General features: G+C 39.8%; 1 protein-coding gene across 5 annotated transcripts in view; it reads left to right on the top strand.

Moving 5' to 3' along the window:
* Positions 1-19,965, top strand: part of PIEZO2 (piezo type mechanosensitive ion channel component 2) — a 661,827-nt gene that overhangs the window by 459,363 nt on the left and 182,499 nt on the right. For all 5 annotated transcript variants that reach the window (XM_040432210.1, XM_040432212.1, XM_040432214.1 and 2 more), the window contains exons 19-27: positions 4,523-4,683; positions 9,659-9,835; positions 10,186-10,314; positions 11,512-11,712; positions 13,165-13,369; positions 13,475-13,576; positions 15,805-15,970; positions 16,256-16,499; positions 17,220-17,316. In XM_040432210.1, the coding sequence (XP_040288144.1) occupies positions 4,523-4,683; positions 9,659-9,835; positions 10,186-10,314; positions 11,512-11,712; positions 13,165-13,369; positions 13,475-13,576; positions 15,805-15,970; positions 16,256-16,499; positions 17,220-17,316 (1,482 nt within the window). The remainder of the gene's footprint in view (positions 1-4,522; positions 4,684-9,658; positions 9,836-10,185; positions 10,315-11,511; positions 11,713-13,164; positions 13,370-13,474; positions 13,577-15,804; positions 15,971-16,255; positions 16,500-17,219; positions 17,317-19,965) is intronic.

Here is a 19,965-nt window from a genome sequence, read left to right as displayed (position 1 = left end):
CCAGAAAGGGGCTATTTTGGAACAAGTCCACCAAATTAAAGGCTGTACCCTGTTCCCTATGACATCTCCAACACACTGCGGGAAGCGAGGGGTACATTCTGTGTAGAACATCTGGGGTGCGGTACCACCTGACCAACAACTTAAAGGAGTTTTCCTTCTATGCGGCTACATTGGGAAAATCCATGGGAACGATTTAGGATTTTGGTGACCTCCTCAGTTGTGAATGTTATCCCTAAGTATTTCTCCCATTGAAGTATATAACTAAGTTTTGAAGAAGTTTTCAACTCTAAAATCTTATTATAGAGAAGGTAAACAAGCCTTCTACCAGGATCAAAAGATTCTATTATTGCGTCATACCATAAAGGTACATAATCCCCTTGAGTTTTGTCAAGGTATTTCTTACAGATAAAGTAAAATTGTGTGTAATGGATTTGTGTCCATCTAGAGATCCCCCACGATATCTGGATGTCATGCATGGAAGGTATCTTTCTCCCTTTCAAAACATCACCAACCGCCTGGTTGCCAAAAGCTGACCAAACGCCCATATCGTCTACATAGTCCTTTTGGAAAAAATAAGGTAGCAGTCAAATGGGCATAAATGGTGAGGGGCTTTCTGAGAAGTTCATGAGTGAGGATATATGTTGCCATGTATTGAGGACTCCTCTGAACTGTGAGGAAACCCTCCAAAAATTTGCATAATCCTTAGGAGAAAGTTTGTTGCTGGCAATCTGGCAACCCACTTTGGTAATTTGCGGGTTTATCAATTCAGAGTGAAGTCTCAATTGAATAGCCTTATTATACAACTGAATGTCTGGGAGCCCGAACCCCCTTTATTTGGGTAGTACTAAAATATTGTGTGCTAGGCATGGTTTGGTGTGTTTCCAGATAAAGAAAGAGAAAAGCCTGCGTGCTGATAAGAAGAATGGGACAGTTAAATGTATCGGAAGAGCCTGCATCCAAGACATACAAAGTATAGATAGTTCTTTTAATTGTTGTTGGATACTTGACAATATCCCAGGATAATTTACCTGATATACCCTATTAGGATCTTTGCTAATATTAACTCCCAAGTAATTGATATGAGAATCAGCCCATATGAATGGATATTCCTTTGATAGCTCAGAAATGACTCTATTAGGGGTATTGATTCCCATAGCCTGACATTTTTGCACACTCCACAAAACATTTACATTAAAAAATTCAATATAAAAAATAAACCACACGCACTGTAGCTCACAAAGCAACACTTTATTTTCACGAGCAACATCTTTATTTTGGGATACTGTGATGATGAGGTATTAGAAATTTTTTTGGACCAGATATTACAAATATAAAGATGTTAAAGTCAATTTACATTTAGACCAAATCATCATTTATATTTAGTTATATGCAGATTAAAATATGTGATGTCCAAAAAATCTCAGCCCGCAAGCCCACGTCAAGGGTCCTCATTATCTTGCGAGTCCCTACACTCAACTACCACAATAATTTTTAGTAATCTATCTACAAAATAAAAAAATTCTAAAGAGCCCAGAAGATTTAAAAAAAAGCCACGAATAGCGTCCCTCTGCCATGGCAAGGACCCCTCTGGGCTGTAAAAGTAGTCTGCATAGAGTTCCCGAACTGCAATGCCTGCAGTCCCAGGTCGTCTATGCAGAGTCCTTTCCAAACCCAAATCTGAAGACGTAGGAAGATCTTCCATGTCAACAGAAGAGGAAGCCTCATTAATCCTGGTGAAGTTGTGTAGAACAACACAAGCTTTAATCACCAGGGTAGCATTCTCCGGATCCATCTGTATGGATGACAAAAACACCCTCCACTTGCTAGAGAATATCCCGAAAGCACACTCAACATACCGACGGGCACGAGTCAACCGGTAGTTGAATATACGCCTCCTGACATCCAAACCACGCTTTGGAAAGGGCCGCATAACATGTGGAGTCAATGCAAACCCTTCATCCGCCACGATGACAAATGGAGCCGGCGGACCTGCATATCCAGGCATTTTTCTGGACTCGGGCAGGGCAAGCTGGTTGGCACGAAGCCGCTCATCCATTCTAGAAGCACTAAAGATGCGAGCATCTGCAGTGCTTCCATAGGCCCCGACAAACCGGTAATGACTGTCGGCAACAGCCATCAGCACTACCGAAAAATATTGTTTATAATTGAAGAAACGGGTCCCTGAGTGTGGCGGCTTCTTCACACGGATGTGCTTGCCATCCATTGCCCCGATGCAGTTTGGAAACTGCGCCAAATTTAGGAAGCCCTCAGCAATCCGAACCCAATCGTCCGCCTTGGGCTGCGGCATCACCCTGTCTCGGAGTTGCTGCCAGATGACATGGCAAGTGTGTCGTACAATTCGCGAGATCGTCGAGGTTCCTAAAAGAAACTCAAAATGCAGTGATGCAAAAGAGTTCCCAGTTGCAAGGAATCTGTTGAGAACAAAAAAAAAAAAAACATTAAACAGCAAATCAAAGGTAACAACAGATTCATGATTCTAGTATAATGTTGTATACACTACATGATTGTAAACACCCTATGTCTAGTGGTGGGGAACCTATGGGACGGGTGCCAGAGGCGGCACTCAAGGCCCTCTCTGTGGGCATCCACACCCATTGAAAAGTCTATGATTTACAAATATACACCCTAGACTTTACAAAGCATTCATCAGCACAGGGCACACTATGAAAAGGACAGGCAGCACTGAATTTAAGCAGGCAATTAGAGCAAAATGCTAAAATGCAATGACGCTAAACTATATTGGACTACAGTATTTATGCTAAATTGCCATGTTGACATTTTGCAATAAAAGCGTGAGATCTGGGTTGAACATTGGCAACTCTGTCTGAAAACGGCTCGCCATCACTGCCCTATGTCCTTGGTTGATTAACCCAAAAAAAAAAAAAAGCGTGTATATGAGCAAAACACTAACCGCTATTGGGGTGTGGGCAGTACTACCACAACTAAGTTACATCAACTGTGTTTAGCCCCTTTAAAATGCTGAGAGTGATGTGCAAGTTCAAAATTATGTGAACATTAGGCATGATGAGAACGTTAGCTGGAAATCTCAGGGGTTGGCAGCAGCACAATCGTACGAAATAGGGTACAGACTGGTATATAGACTTCAAACAGGGTGGTGCACGCAGATAGGAATCCTGACAGAGGGACCCAATTCTTTCAGACACTACAAAAATCCCCTGCGCTCGCCAGTAATTGTCGAAAAATATTAAATTATTCACTCAGACAGGCATGTTACAGCCTGCTGTAACATGGCTGACTGACTGAATAAAACAAAAAATTCTTGGAGTGTCTGGAGGACGTTAGCTGAACACAAGTTTGAAACTTGCGCAAAAGAAAAAAAAAACCTTCAATATTGAGATGTTATGTGCCAGGGATTAACGGGATAAAAAACCAACCACAAAATTTAAAAAATAAAAATAAAATAAGGGCAAAGAAAGGTTACTTCAGCAAACAGTAGCACATGTCTCACAGCAGCCATTTTCTAGCACATGTTACTCCTGACAGAAGCAGTGCACATTAATGGTGAAACTTAAAATGTTAAATATTGCTTACCTCAACAATGAGCCTTTCCTCAGGAGAAATGCTGCGCCTCATATTGGTGTCCATGAAGGTAAGGACAGTACGTAGAGACGACAGCAAGCGATCAAATGTAGGCCCTGACATCCGACAGAAGGAATAGAACTTCTCTGGATGCAGGCGCAGATAGAGGGTATAAAAGTGTCCTTTCCGGTAGCGTTGTGAAACAATCGGATGGACCCAAAATCATCGCTTTCTACTCGGTTCCTCATTCAACAAAGAAGTGCGCGGTCCCCATTGCCGAGAAACAAGCCAATGCAGTAAGACCTCTTCCTCTGAATCCGACATGGTGATACAGCAAAGAGAAGCAACCAAATGAACCTCTGTACTCTGTGAAGACTACAGAAAATGGCCACAAAAGCATACTCAGGTGACCTTCATTTATACCAGTATCCTGGGTGGAGTTATTAAAATTAAAAAATTTTCACCATTCCATGTTGTCAGACGGGCCGCAAAAAAAAACGGGAACACGGAAGCACAACGGAAGCAAAAACGGGCACGGATCACGGTACAACGGAACCACGTTTTGCGGGACGTTAAAAAATACTGTCGTGTGCATGAGGCCTTAGTAAGAAAGCTATATGCTCTAACTAGTCTAGAAGAATACAAGGTATTCTTTATATCTCAGCTGCATATGTGGGGCCAGTGTACTTGTTTTGTTTGCAGAGCATAAACTCTAAAATACAGAAAATGTGCTTCAGTAAAAAGGACCTGTTTTAGTATATACTTGCATTCCCCATGTAATAACAATTCTGATGCATCTTTTCCCCTTAACTCTGTGTTGTGCCATTCTTCTGTTATGTCTTCTGAAATATTTTTAATAAATTGACAAATGGGTCAAATGAGAGCAAACAGGTCTTCTAGCAAAGTGTTTTCACAAAGTAATTATAAATGAAACGTGCTTTTTTTTTCTTTTTTTTTTCAGATTCCAGAAATAAATGGCATCTAGTTATCGACCGTTTGACAGTCCTCTTCCTAAAGTTTCTGGAATATTTCCATAAGATGCAAGTGTTTGCCTGGTGGTTTCTGGAACTTCATATAATAAAAATAGTTACTTCATACATCATATGGGTGACTTTGAGAGAGGTATAACATTTGTTTCTCCTTTCTGATATACTGTATTAAACACTTTATTGATGTCTTGGGTTTAATGTTTGAATAGCTTTGGTTTACTGTTACAGAGTAGTCACTTATTAGTCATTTAACATTGAGTCTGACCCCCATAAATAGCAACAGGAGTATTTATGTAAATTGCAACATTTAAGCTTTTCAAGAGGCTGCATGTTTGGTCCTTTATAGTCAATGGTCAAATTTATTAAAATGGTGCATGTGGCAGGTGGAACAACTTTTGGAGCAAATTTGGAGCAGCTTGCTAGCCTTGTTTCTCTTCTTCATGCTACCTCATGGCTGGCATAAATATACAGCAATATGTTGTGACAAAACACGGTGCACATTTTCAATAAAATAGGTGCATCTTACAAATCCTCTTAGCCACAGTTCTTTTTCTATACACTTTTCAAAAACTGTCAAGGTAAGCATAGAAAGTGTAAAACACAGTAGATTTAGTGCATGGCATGTACTACATTATGTTGCCAACACCTGTGACCTAAAGGGATTGTGCAGGGGTTTTATACTGATGACCTATCCTCAGGATCAGCTGTTTGAAGAGGAGGCAGTGCTCCATGGGAGCGCAGCTTCCTGTTTATTGCACTACGTGTTGTCTCCCTTGCAGTACTAGTTCTGTTCACGTGAATGGAGCAAGTACTTGTAATTACACTTGCTTCCGAGATGACAGGCAGTGTAATGAAGAGGAAGCAGCGCTCACACGGCCTGCCACCTCCTCTTCAAACAGCTGATCGGCTGGGGTGCCAGCTGTAGGACCCCTGACGATCAGATATTGATGACCTATCTTGAAGATAGGTCATCAATATAAAACCTCTGCGCAACCCCTTTAGTTTTGGTGCATTTTTATTTTAGTAAATCACACCCCACAGTGCGAAAATAGCTGTGCCAAATAATGTCCAAATAAGTCAATTTTTATGCCTCAAAGTTTACCGTATATGCTCCAAAATACTCCTGACAAATGAAAGGGCAAGCAGTGTAAATGTCAGCATGCATGGTCTTGTCAATTGCAATGGGGAGGGAGCACCAGTTGCAGAGAAATTGGAGCCTCCAGGTGTAATGGCAACACCCCCATTGCTCCTACATGCTCATTTGCATATATTAAAACTTCATTTTTCTAAGCAATGTGGGCACATAAGAACATGGGACCAACACAGATGCCTTCAGCTGCCAAGTGCACATGCAACAGGTCAGCCAGTTTCATAGGTACAAATCTGATGACAGATGCCCTTTAACATGCCCACTGCCTGTCCATTATGAATGTTACTTTGAGCTTCAGCACATCTTTCTCTATCACTTTACATAAAGTAGTCGTTGACCACATTGTTAGGCATACAGTTTCATATTTCAGGGCTTTATATTCAGCATATACAGTGGGGGATTTTCTACCAATATTCTACACTGCATATCTGCAGCAAAGTACAGTACAATACGAGTCTATGGGAATTTCCATTCTTCTCCTACATGCTGCAGATTTTTTAGATGCAGAATTGCTTTTGCGGATTGGACTTCAAATCTGCAGCGTGCCCATTAGCTTACATATTGTTCGCCAAGTATTAAGGCGCGTTTACACGGGCCGAGGAGCAGACATTTGTCAGAAAGGAAGCATTCCTTCCCAATAGTTGGCTTCTCATTCAACATACATGCAGCAATCTCCTTCACAGTAATAGTCCTCATACAGCTGCATTATTTCTGCACCCGATGAACGAGCATTTTGCTCGTTCATCGGGTGATTAGCGTCACATTTAGACTTGCAGATTGTTGGGATTGAGCGTTCAAAGGAACTTTCCTTCCTGATAATATGCCCCAAATGTTGGGCCATGTAAATCCACCTTTAGCAGATTTCTTCTGTTCAATTCTTCCATACTGATAAATGTGTTGTGGATTTACTTGCATCTATGGTGTGGGTTTTATCCACTACGACTTGAACATATTAAATAAAAATAGGTTACATAGAAAAATGCATAAAGCAACAAATGGCATAAGCCCCTCAACGAAAAGCTAACTCAGAAATAACTAGAAAGACCTATAAACGAACACTGAGATTGGTAAGCTATAAAAATAATTTTTATTGAAATACATGATTAAAAGCATACAATGGGAGATGACAAACAAATTGATATCAAAAGTGCGGTACAACCCTGGGAGAAATTGGTAAAAGATGTGACATGAAACAGAGCCTGAGGGGAGAATATAGAGATAGATCTAAAGAGTAGGCATCTAATCAGTGAAATACAGGAGATACCATATACAAACCAGATTCCAAAAAAGTTGGGACACTAAACAAATTGTGAATAAAAACTGAATGCAATGATGTGGAGATGGCAAATGTCATTTTTCAACAAGATAATGCCAGACCACATTCTGCATCAATCACAACATCATGGCTGCGTAGGAGAAGGATCCGGGTACTGAAATGGCCAGTCTGCAGTCCAGATCTTTCACCTATAGAGAACATTTGGCGCATCATAAAGAGGAAGGTGCAACAAAGAAGGCCCAAGACGATTGAACAGGTAGAGGCCTGTATTAGACAAGAATGGGAGAGCATTCCTATTTCTAAACTTGAGAAACTGGTCTCCTCGGTCCCCAGACGTCTGTTGAGTGTTGTAAGAAGAAGGGGAGATGCCACACAGTGGTGAAAATGGCCTTGTCCCAACTTTTTGGGGATTTGTTGACACCATGAAATTCTGATTCAACATATTTTTCCCTTAAAATGGTAAATTTTCTCAGTTTAAACTTTTGTTCCGTGATTTATGTTCTATTCTGAATAAAATATTAGAAGTTGGCACCTCCACATCATTGCATTCAGTTTTTATTCACGATTTGTATAGTGTCCCAACTTTTTTGGAATCCGGTTTGTATATAAAATGCAAGTGCAGACCACAGATAAGCAGCAGAAAAAGTCACGGCTCTGCCCTACTACAGAGCTCACAAATACATCTATTAAGTAGACATCTAATCAATAAAGTGCAAGAGTGCTGTAATGAAATGCATGTGCAAGCCACATATAAATGGTAAGACTCATAGCACTATCCTGCTCAAAGGCTCATGAGTAATATATGTTGTAGACTCAATATAAATGTAAATAGTCACATACCGTAAATCGAAGTAATAACTCCACAGGAAGACCGCACACCCCGACGCGCGTTTCGGTGCCCCCAGAGGAAAGTTTCCACCGCAATGCGCGTCGGAGTGTGCGGTCTTCCTGTGGAGTTATTACTTCGATTTACGGTATGTGACTATTTACATTTATATTGAGTCTACATAATATATTACTCATGACCCTTTGAGCAGGATAGTGCTATGAGTCTTGCCATTTATATGTGGCTTGCACATGCATTTCATTACAGCACTCTTGCACTTTATTGATTAGATGTCTACTTAATAGATGTATTTGTGAGCTCTGTAGTAGGGCAGACCCGTGACTTTTTCTGCTGCTTATCTGTGGTCTGCACTTGCATTTTATATATATGGTATCTCCTGTATTTCACTGATTAGATGCCTACTCTTTAGATCTATCTCTATATTCTCCCCTCAGGCTCTGTTTCATGTAATATCTTTTACCAATTTCTCCCAGGGTTGTACCACACTTTTTATATCGATTTGTTTGTCATCTCCCATTGTATGCTTTTAATCATGTATTTCAATAAAAATTATTTTTATAGCTTACCAATCTCAGTGTTCGTTTATAGGTCCTTGAACTTACCCTAATTGCAGACATTGTATAAGTAGCAGTGCTATATAGTGTGCGCAATAACTTTGATACATGGCATAACATATTAATAAAGCCATACTGTATGCAAACAGTGAGATATACTGTTGAAATGACAATAATACCACACAGTGTGCAAACGGGTTAAGACATTTATTCTCTCATCCAGATGTCCAGAGTTAAGCAGTGGTCATGACTACTTGGTCCAGACACTTCACCCTTCCATGCAGACAGGACCAGATGTATAGAAACATAGAATGTGTCGGCAGATAAGAACCATTTGGCCCATCTAGTCTGCCCAATATACTGAATACTATGAATAGCCCCTGGCCCTATCTTATATGAAGGATGGCCTTATGCCTATCCCATGGATGCTTAAACTCCTTCATTGTATTTGCAGCTACCACTTCTGCAGGAAGGCTATTCCATGCATCCACTACTCTCTCAGTAAAGTAATACTTCCTTATATTACTTTTAAACCTTTGCCCCTCTAATTTAAAACCATGTCCTCTTGTAGCAGTTTTTCTTCTTTTAAATATTCTCTCCTCTTTTACCTTGTTGATTCCCTTTATGTATGCTCACCAAAGCAGCCAGGGAAAGTTGTATGTGTGCTCACGCTCTTATTGATATAGACAGACAGATGCCTACTCCCGCATGTCTGTCAGAGGCAGGAATACACACATACAAACAGTCATGAATAGGCAGACTTGTACAGTCAGAAATATGCACACTCTCATACAGTGAAAGACATGCTCACATTCTATACATAGTCAAACAAATACACACATACATTTCACTTTACTAGTGGTCCCCCATTGTCCTTCTCTGGGGACCGGTGGCCTTAAAAAGAACAAAATAGGGCCGTTGGCCACTCGAAGAACATGGCTCTGATTGATCCTAAAACGTAAGAACTCAAAAGATCTGATATAAAGCACCGTTCGGTCACTTCTGACATCTGTTGTCAGGTACTGAGAAGCCATCAATGCAAGATGACAAAAATGACTCCTCGTTTGATGTGTGGTGGTCATCAGAGAAGAAGTCCACCCAATGCCTGCAACTGGCTTTAGTTCAAAGAAATCTGGAGGGAAAGGATAAAGGAGCTTTGAAAATAATATCCTTTTGATGGTTATGGCAGTACTATTGGTGTAATAGATGAAAGCCATGTTCATTAATATTATGACTAAACTAATAAATGTATATTACATTATTCTTCTTATTTGGATGCAGGTATCTTTGCTGAATTATGTGTTTTTGATTGCCTGGGCATTTGCATTACCTTATTCCCAGTTACGACCATTGGCATCTAGTGTTTGCACTGTCTGGACTTGTGTGATCATTGTGTGCAAAATGTTGTATCAACTCACAACCATTGAGCCACTGAACTTTTCCAGCAACTGTACTATGGTAAGTTGTATTATACAAACAACAGTGGACAGAATACTTTGCTTTATAAGCTATATATAATCAAATCTGTTATCTCATGTAGGCAGCCAGAAATGAAACTTAACCTAACAAAATAATTAGTAGATGTTCTTTACAGTTAGAAGAATAAATGCAGAACAGTGCTGGTGTTGTGGCTTCTACATTTATACAGTGAAGCTAATAAACGTTATATATTAACATAAGACATAAACATTCTTATTTTGAATCATATTACTTCATAGCAAAAATGTAGTGTTATTGGTCCTCTACTCTATATCCTGCAATACCAGTCAGTTGTATAATAATATGTGTATTTTGTCTTTCTATTTTAGCCTTTTCTCAATCAGACAAATATTGTCAGAACAGAAGACCTTCAGAAATCGCTTCTGTACAGTGGTCCAATTGATCCATCTGGATGGGTTGGACTAAAAAAGTCCACACCTCTTCTTTCATACTTACGAGTAAGTTACATTTAAAAAAAGGTGTTTCCACTTGTGATGTAGGCTCAGTTTGGAGCCTCCATTAGTAATTCTCTCAGCATAGTATGCAGTGCAGTACAATTGAACCACAGCTGACTCTATTATAAGTCATTTAAGTCTGTCATGTACCTTTGGAATCTGTCGTAAAATAGATTTGGCAAAGTATTATAGCTATCATTATGAATGGATACCACATCTCATATAAGTTCAAAGTCTTATAGGTGGCTATTAACCATTTGTGACCCCTGACATAATAGAATATCAATGGGCATGAGAGGTATACGCAGTGGGTGCAGGCTGTGTAATACAGCTGACACCAGGCCACAATGACCAGGTCTGTAAGTAACTCCCAATCATATAACGTCTCAGATCCTGCAGTCAATAGCCGCAGCATCTGATTAGTTAGACATAGTGAGTTGCTATGACAGCCTGAGGCCTTGTGAAGGCTCTCTGGCCTGTCATAGTGAAACTGCGGCAGTGTCCGGCTGCCCTTAAGTCATAATAAATGATCAGATGATGCAAGGGGAGCAGGACACCAGTGATTCGCTTCGGTGATATCAAACCGGATGTTGACATTGATGGAGCCCAGAGTAGCATCGCAGGCCTGCAGGAGAAGTAGTGGGGAGTCGGCACCAGGAAGTGAGTTATCTTCCTTTTGCAGGTCTGGCAAAAAGGGGGGGTTTGCCAACCAATTCTTCCACAGCCTCTTTATGGGGTCAAACTAGCCATACATATACATATACAAATGTCAACTAAAACATGAAGATTTAGGAAGGATCAGCTGTTTATCTAATGTATGTGAAATAAAAGGATCAGATATCTTCGCTTTCAAGGTAACTGCTGTTTCCACTCTCCCCTTTAAAATAAGCATGTAAATGTGAACATTTATGAGGGAGTAGGAAAAAATAGATGTTAGCGAAAGAGTTATGTTAGCAATTTAAAATATATGTAACTAGCTTTGGTAAGTATATTGTGTTATTCTTCCACTTTGGTGCTATCTGTTTTGTTCAGTAACCCACTTATTTCTCATGTTTGTTCTAAAATATATGCCTGTCAGACAATTTGCTTAATGTAGATGCTTTCATTAGTATACTATATTAGTTGTTAGACCTCCATTTGGAGTACAAAAACGGTTTAGTCAGCTAGATGTATAAGTTTTCCCTTTCTTCTTTCTTACAGAATAACTTACTCATGTTGTTCATATTAGCTTTTGAAGTGACCATCTACCGGCATCAGGAATATTACAGGTGTAGAAACAATCTGACAGCACCAGTCACAAAAACAATATTTCATAATATAACAAGACATCACCTGGATGACGGCCTGATAAATTGTGCCAAGTATTTCATAAACTATTTTTTCTACAAATTTGGTATGGAGGTAAGCTATTTAGGAATCATGCAAAGGTGAACACACCCATTAAAAGAAAATCTTTAAAAAAAAAATCTGCAAGATCACATATAGCAAATTTGTTGCAGAGTAATATTTTTGATATTTTTTGTGTGTAAATCTGCAGCAAAAACAACATATTTTGAGGCAATTTCTATAGCAAGACTTATCCTTAAAGGAATTGTCTAATTAACACAACCCCTGTCCAAATGCTCTATTAGGGCATATGAATATCAAATCCAGGTGTCCCTCTGTCCCTGCAGAAAATTGCTGGCTGTACTAACAGGATAGTGCAGCTTGCCCCACTTGATGTTTTACTAGCACCATTGCACCAGTAACGTGAACACTTGTCTGCCATTCCCAGCACGGTGGTGCTATCAGTACAGGAAATAGCACAAGCTCTAACCTGTACAGCTGCACAACTGGCTTGCAAAGTTCCCTCTAAGCCTTTGTTTGTAAACTTGGTTTTCTAGGGCAGTAATTTCTGTCTAAGGCAGTGAAAGAGTTAATGACAATAGTCCTCTTACTCTAGGATAGTGAAGGGGATAATGGCAGTATCCTTGGTGATATAGAACAGTGAAGGGATTATGTAAGTGTACATGGTAGTCTAATACAGTAAAGGGGCTTAATACAGTATCCCTATTGGTTTTGGGTAGTGATATAGTTAATGCAAGGATCCCTAATGCTCTAACATAGTAAATCAGTTAATGTCAGTATACCTTTGGTGTAGGTCATTGAGCTGGCTTAACTACAGCATTCCAGGTGATCTAGGCCAATAAAGGAGTTAATGTAAGGGACTCTAGTGGTCTAGGATAATTCAATTACAAATTGTATGATTTCGAGTGGGGGATAGTGGAAAGGTTAATGCTACATACTTGCTGACCAATGGTTGCTCACTACTCCAGGCTCCAGTTTTGACCAGGCTGTCCAGTGGTTACTCACCTATCCATGCACCAATATTTTTATATATTTATCTCCTGCATTAATAATAGAGTTGAGTGCAAGGAGGGGATGAGACTAAGGGAAAATTCACAGAGCCTGCATGGAAGTAGGCTTTCCCTGAAGGAGAGTCACATTTGAACTGTGTGAGCCACTATAGGCAAGATGTCTACTTACATCAGTTTTCTTTGGCAAGAATAGTTGTTCTGAAATCTTTAATAGGGAAATGTAAAACGACGCAAAAGTTAAATTTTCAGCAACAAATGAAGATACTTGTTTTGTGAACCCAGCATATCTGTACAGAGTATGCAGTATATAAAACAAGGTAAATTTTAAGATGTATGTAGTTTTAGATGTTATTAGTATTTAGGTAGAAAAAATAAGCTTTCAAGGCTAATAAATGTAAACACAGAGCATTCAATAAAAACACCTAATGCTTCAGAAAGTTGTAACTTTACAGTAAATATGGTGTTATATAAAATGCATTTTCATTTTCTTGTGCAGACTTGCTTCTTACTGTCTGTTAATGTAATCGGTCAGAGGATGGATTTCTTTGCCATGATCCATGCATTTTGGCTGTTTGCCGTACTGTATAGACGAAGGAGAAAAGCAATTGCAGAAATCTGGCATAGATATTGCTGCTTTCTTGCTTGCATTATTACATTCCAGTATTTCATATGTATTGGCATTCCTCCGGCTCCATGTAAAGGTAAAATATCATTTTTCATCCAAAAGTATTAGATTTTTTTTATTATGCCAAATTATTCTTGTACCAAGAAGTAATTGTTTTTAAATATGTTATCTCTGTTTTTAGATTATCCTTGGAGACATCATGGAGCCAAATTTAATTCCAATATAATTAAATGGTTGTACTTTCCAGACTTTATTGTGAGACCTAACCCCTTATTTCTCATCTGTAAGTATGCGTGTTTTCCGTATATAGCACACTGCCATATGATTCTGGTAACTTACTGTTTGGGGATACTATTTCTCCTTATAGAGAGTGCCTAGTAGACATTATGATATGCAATTTAGCTCCCTTTCCAAAAAAGTTAAAAAAAACTGAGTCTCCAATGTAGTACATCTTTTGGTATCAGGGGCTCAGCTTTCTTTTTCTTTTGGAAAGGGAGCTAATTTGCATATATATATTTCTGGTAATTTAGTCTCTAGATATCCTTTACTTAAATTTGTCTATAATTAGCTGAGTGATGTTCTTACTGGTCTCTATACACATTAATCATCATTCAATCTCAAAAAAATTAATGGATTTGGATAATTTGTGTCTAATGTGTATGAATACCAAGACTGTCATCAAAGATACGTAGGCATAAAAATACTGCAGTAAATGAAGGATTTCTTTGAATTAGGTTAACTAGTTGCTGCTAGTGATGGACGAACATCGGCCGGGACGGTTCGCAAACGCGATCAAATGTTCGCGAACCGCAAGTTCGCGGCGGGCCCCATTCACTTTAATGGCAGGCGAACCTGAAAAACCTTCAGCTCATATTTGCAGCCACCAAATACTTAGTAGAAGTACAAATAGTCCCACAACATGGACAGTGACATACTAGAGGGGGATCAATGACAAAAAAATCTATAGATAAAAATCTTACTGTAGGCCACTGGACTACAGGACCCAAACATTAGGCATTCACCGGACACAATTTTACTGCAGGCCAGTACAAATACAGGTCAAATACATATGTTTAAAATAACTAAAAATATTAAATTGGATTAAAAACATGCAAAAAAACTTCAAAATAGGGAGGCTCAACACCTGGATGGAAGGGTAACGGTGGGTTCACTGCTCACTGGGTCACCCACCCAGTTAAGGGTAAGAAAATGTAGCAAGGAAAAGAGCAGGCACACCACCTTCTGGAAAATAATGTAGAATAATGTATTTGACTATTTATTCCGACTATAATGCTCTATGCACGATTTAAAACTCAATAATACAGGATATCACATAATAAAAATGTAAACAATAAACAATAAAAATCACTCAATAAAACGTCACTAAATAAAATAAAAGTCACTGTGTGACAATTCAAAGGGTGTTCAGAGGTCTGGCGCCCTCATAATATACAGACTCCAATATATACAATCTCCTGAGACATGCCACAACTGTGGCAAAAAAGGTATCCAGCTGTAACACAAAGGTAAGCACCACTCTTCTCATAGACCGCCCGATATAGTCTGGTAAATAGTTGTCAAGCTTATTAGATTGTCTCAGTGAGACTCTTAGCACTCCGTAGTGTTTGTAGTGTCCGTTGGTGTGTCAGCAGAATCGCTTACTCATGTGTCTGCACGGGCACCTTCCAAAGAGTGGGGAGTAGGATGTTATCATGAGACGCTGAATACATGTGTTTGGAGCGCTCTGCTCCGTTGCTTAGGGGGCGTGTCCAAGTCAGGTGATCCTGATAGACAGATCAGGTGATCAGATCAGCTGGTGCAATAGTAAAGTCATGTGGTACACAGGTCCTACACCACAGCAAAAGTCTGTATCACAGGTGCACAGGTCCTATACCACAGTAGGGGTCTGTATCAACGATGGCCACTTCAAGAAATTTCTTTTATATCCACGGAATTCTTCTGTACTCTAGGTCTGGACCAGTACTGGATGTGGAGGGGGCGTAGTTTCGAAGCGACTTGCCTCTTCCTCAGAGCAACTATTTACCAGACTATATCGGGCGGTCTATGAGAAGAGTGGTGCTTACCTTTGTGTTACAGCTGGATACCTTTTTTGCCACAGTTGTGGCACGTCTCAGGAGATTGTATATATTGGAGTCTCTGACTCACTAACTGTGGTTCTTGGTTCCTTGTTCCTGTGCTTATTGGATTGCTTGTTCTCTTTAGAGCAGAGATTTCAATGAATTCAATAAATCTGCTCAGCTCCTCCTGCTCTATAACATGCAGCCTGCAGTCTGCAGATTGCACTGTATTTACAAGGTGACAGACCCCCTATAAAAGCACTTGATTCAGCTATTTTGGTTGGCCCAGTCTAGGAAGCTGGAAGTGACATCTGCCAGCTGTCACTTTTTTTTTTTAACTTTAAACACTGACAATATTTATTAAAATGTATATATTTTTGTACCTTAGTGATGTATCTCTTTGTTATTTATCTTTTTCCATATATAACATCAGATGATTTCATGCTGTTGCTTTGTGCATCTCTTCAAAAGCAAGTGTTTGAGGACGAAAATAAGGCAGCAGTTCGTATCATGGCAGGGGATAATGTGGAAATATGTATGAATCTTGATGCAGCATCATTTAGTCAGCACAATCCAGTCCCTGACTTTCTCCACTGCAGGTATGCTCACAATGACAGTCAGAGCAGTCTCTTCCCGTTTTTTGCAGAGTGTTCAGCTCTTCATCTGAAACATAGCTAATAGTTTCTTTATCACGTCTATTATCTATATACAAATCCATGAGAGTGATTGTTGTGTGTTACTGCAAAAGTGATACGAAATATTTAAAGATTGAATAGCGCTGATGACCCCCTATGGATCCCCCCATAGCTTTCATACAATAATTCTCTGAACTGTAAATTTTCATTAAAACATATTGTCCACCTTTACCATTTTTTGTATTGCAGGTCTTACCTGGACATGTGCAAAGTAATCATGTTCAGTTATCTCTTCTGGTTTGTCCTCACCATTATATTCATTACGGGAACTACAAGAATCAGTATATTCTGCATGGGCTACTTGGTGGCCTGTTTCTACTTCCTCCTATTTGGAGGAGACTTACTGCTGAAGCCTATACGAAGTATCCTGCGTTTCTGGGATTGGTTAATAGCATACAATGTCTTTGTTATAACCATGAAAAACATATTGTCGGTAAGCATTTCATGCTTTGAAAATCCAACAGTTTTATTGAAGTATTAGCTAGTGACCTACTTATTTTGAATGTGACTTTAGATTCGACCATTCCACCATTATTTCTTATATAATTCTTTTTTTAATAAAATGCTATCTAGCATTTCAGTTCTTTTAGTGTTCCTAAGGCCTCATGCACATGACCATTCCGTTTTTTGCAGTCCGCAAACCGCGGATCCGCAAAAAAAAACGGAAGCCGCCCATGTGCCTTCCGCAATTTGCGGAACTGAACGGGCGGCCCATTGTAGAAATGCCTATTCTTGTTCGCAAAACGGACAAGACTAGGACATGTTCTATTTTTTTTGCGGGGCCACGGAACGGAGCAACAGATGCGGACAGCACACGGAGTGCTGTCCGCATCTTTTGCAGCCCCATTGAACTGAATGGGTCCGCATCCGAGCTGCCAAAACGGCGGCTCAGATGCGGAACCAAACAACGGCCGTGTGCATGAGCCTCCTAATATTTGAATTTTAATATTTGTTAACTATATCAAAGTTATATTATGTCATATTATGCTGTCAGCACATGAAGGGAATATACAGGCCTGATGTAAATGTGTTCCCCTGGTGTTGCACTTCATGCCTGCCCTGTCTGTGTTGCTAGAAGGTTCTACATATTCACAATATGTTGTAAGATTATACTTGCGTTTTCCCAGCCTGTAAAATGTGCTTTATATTACAGATAGGGGCCTGTGGCTACATAGACTCGCTGATAGAAAACAGTTGCTGGCTAATTCAGGCATTTAGTCTGGCATGCACAGTTAAAGGTTATGATATCCGTAAGTAATTAAGCATATTATCTACCATAATTTTAGTGGAAAATAAAGTGTACATATAGTAAATGAGATGCATTTACCTTTAATGACCTGTGAGTAAAGGCCTATGAATTGTGGGGGTCATTTATGTCCAGATATATGCCACTTTTGTGGCATATATCTGGCGCAGATTATGTCACACGCTATGGTGCGGCAGATCCTGCGACTTCTTCCCCGCTGACGTCAAGTCTAAAAAAGAGGTTGTGGCAGGGAAAGGGACACGCCAGTAGGCCCGTCTCATTTACCATTTTCTACGCCTGGTTTAGGCGTCATATCCATCATATCTGGCATAGCTGGATACTGCCTGCACCACAGGAGCCCATTCACTATAATGGGACCCAGCAGGGAACTGGCATATTTACGGGATTAGGACAAAAAATGCTGCACGTACCGGTTGGTTTTTGTTCGGCCGAATCCCAGCACCAGGGCCAAGATGAGGTATTTCGGCTCTCTAGGCGGAGCAGACAAATTGTGCCAACCCCCCAATCAATTATAAGTGACATTACTTCCTAAAAAACAGATTAAAAGACATTGAAAAAAAGCATTTAAAGGCAGATGAAGTGACTTACAGGTGATGTCTCCACTGATTTCAGTTGTTCACTTTAGTTTTTTTCTCCATTTGGTCCAGACGATGGTAGATGGGAGACTGTTACAGACTTGCAAATCAGACCCCAAAGTTATACAGACCCCACATCGGGCCCCAAATTTATACAGAACACTGTGTCAGCTGGCTTCCACTTCCAGTACACTGCCTGCTGTGCTCCCCTATGTCCTGTCAGAAATAACAGTGCCATACAGATAGCTCCCCATGGTAATAGTGCTCCCGGACTGCCCTTATTAGTAATAGGACCCACAATAGAGATAATACTCCCGAAGAGCACCCCCATTAGTAGCAATGCCCTCCATATTGTGTCCAATAATAATAATACCCCCACAGTACCCTAGTAGTAATAATACCACCATAGTGCTCCAATATTATATAATGCCTCTCCTGCAGTGCCCCTGTAGCTCTGATGCCCCCCTGCAGTTATAACTCCCCTGGAAATGCCCCTTGTATTACAGTGCCCCCTGTAGTGCCAATATATATATATATATATATTTATACAGTACAGACCAAAAGTTTGGACACACCTTCTCATTCAAAGAGTTTTCTTTATTTTCATGACTATGAAGGCATCAAAACTATGAATTAACACATGTGGAATTATATACATAACAAACAAGTGTGAAACAACTGAAAATATGTCATATTCTAGGTTCTTCAAAGTAGCCACCTTTTGCTTTGATTACTGCTTTGCACACTCTTGGCATTCTCTTGATGAGCTTCAAGAGGTAGTCACCTGAAATGGTCTTCCAACAGTCTTGAAGGAGTTCCCAGAGATGCTTAGCACTTGTTGGCCCTTTTGCCTTCACTCTGCGGTCCAGCTCACCCCAAACCATCTCGATTGGGTTCAGGTCCGGTGACTGTGGAGGCCAGGTCATCTGGCGCAGCACCCCATCACTCTCCTTCATGGTCAAATAGCCTTTACTTTCAAAGTTTTCCCAATTTTTTCGGCTGACTGACTGACCTTCATTTCTTAAAGTAATGATGGCCACTCGTTTTTCTTTACTTAGCTGCTTTTTTCTTGCCATAATACAAATTCTAACAGTCTATTCAGTAGGATTATCAGCTGTGTATCCACCTGACTTCTCCTCAACGCAACTGATGGTCCCAACCTCATTTATAAGGCAAGAAATCCCACTTATTAAACCTGACAGGGCACACCTGTGAAGTGAAAACCATTTCAGGGGACTACCTCTTGAAGCTCATCAAGAGAATGCCAAGAGTGTGCAAAGCAGTATTCAAAGCAAAAGGTGGCTACTTAGAAGAACCTAGAATATGACATATTTTCAGTTGTTTCACACTTGTTTGTTATGTATATAATTCCACATGTGTTAATTCATAGTTTTGATGCCTTCAGTGTGAATCTACAATTTTCATGAAAATAAAGAAAACTCTTTGAATGAGAAGGTGTGTCCAAACTTTTGGTCTGTACTGTATATATACAGTGGCATGTAAAAGTTTGGGTACTCCTGGTCATAATTTCTGTTACTGTGAACAATTACGCAAGTTGCAGATTATATGATCTCCAAAAGGCATAATAACACACTCCCTTTGTATTTTATGCAAAACATTGTTATTTTCATCTTTTACATTTTTAAAATAACAAAAGAGGAAAAGGGCCCAAGTAAAAATTTGGGCACCCTGCATGGTTAATACTGTAGCTAGCAGCACCCTCTTTGGCAAGTATCACATTTTGTAAATGCTTTTTGTAAGCAGCCACTAGTCTTTCAATTCTTGTTAGAGGGATTTTCATCTGTTCTTCCTTTCAGTTCTTTCAGTTCCTTTCAGTTCTTCTTTCAGTTCTGTGAGATTCCTGGGCCATCTTGCATGCACTGCTCTATCCACAGATTTTCAATGATGTTTAGATCATGGGAAAGTGACGGCCATGGTAAAAACCTTAGCTCCTAATGAGGTAGTCTGTTGTGGATTTTAAGGTGTGTTTAGGGTCATTATCCTTTTTTTTTTTACAATTGGTATTATGTTTGCTTCCAGACTTTGCTGGAATTTTA

This window comes from Bufo bufo, chromosome 5 (assembly GCF_905171765.1).
Source record: "Bufo bufo chromosome 5, aBufBuf1.1, whole genome shotgun sequence".
Lineage (NCBI taxonomy): Eukaryota > Metazoa > Chordata > Amphibia > Anura > Bufonidae > Bufo > Bufo bufo.
Note: the sequence above shows the minus strand (reverse complement) of the source record. Positions and strands in the feature narration are given on the sequence as shown.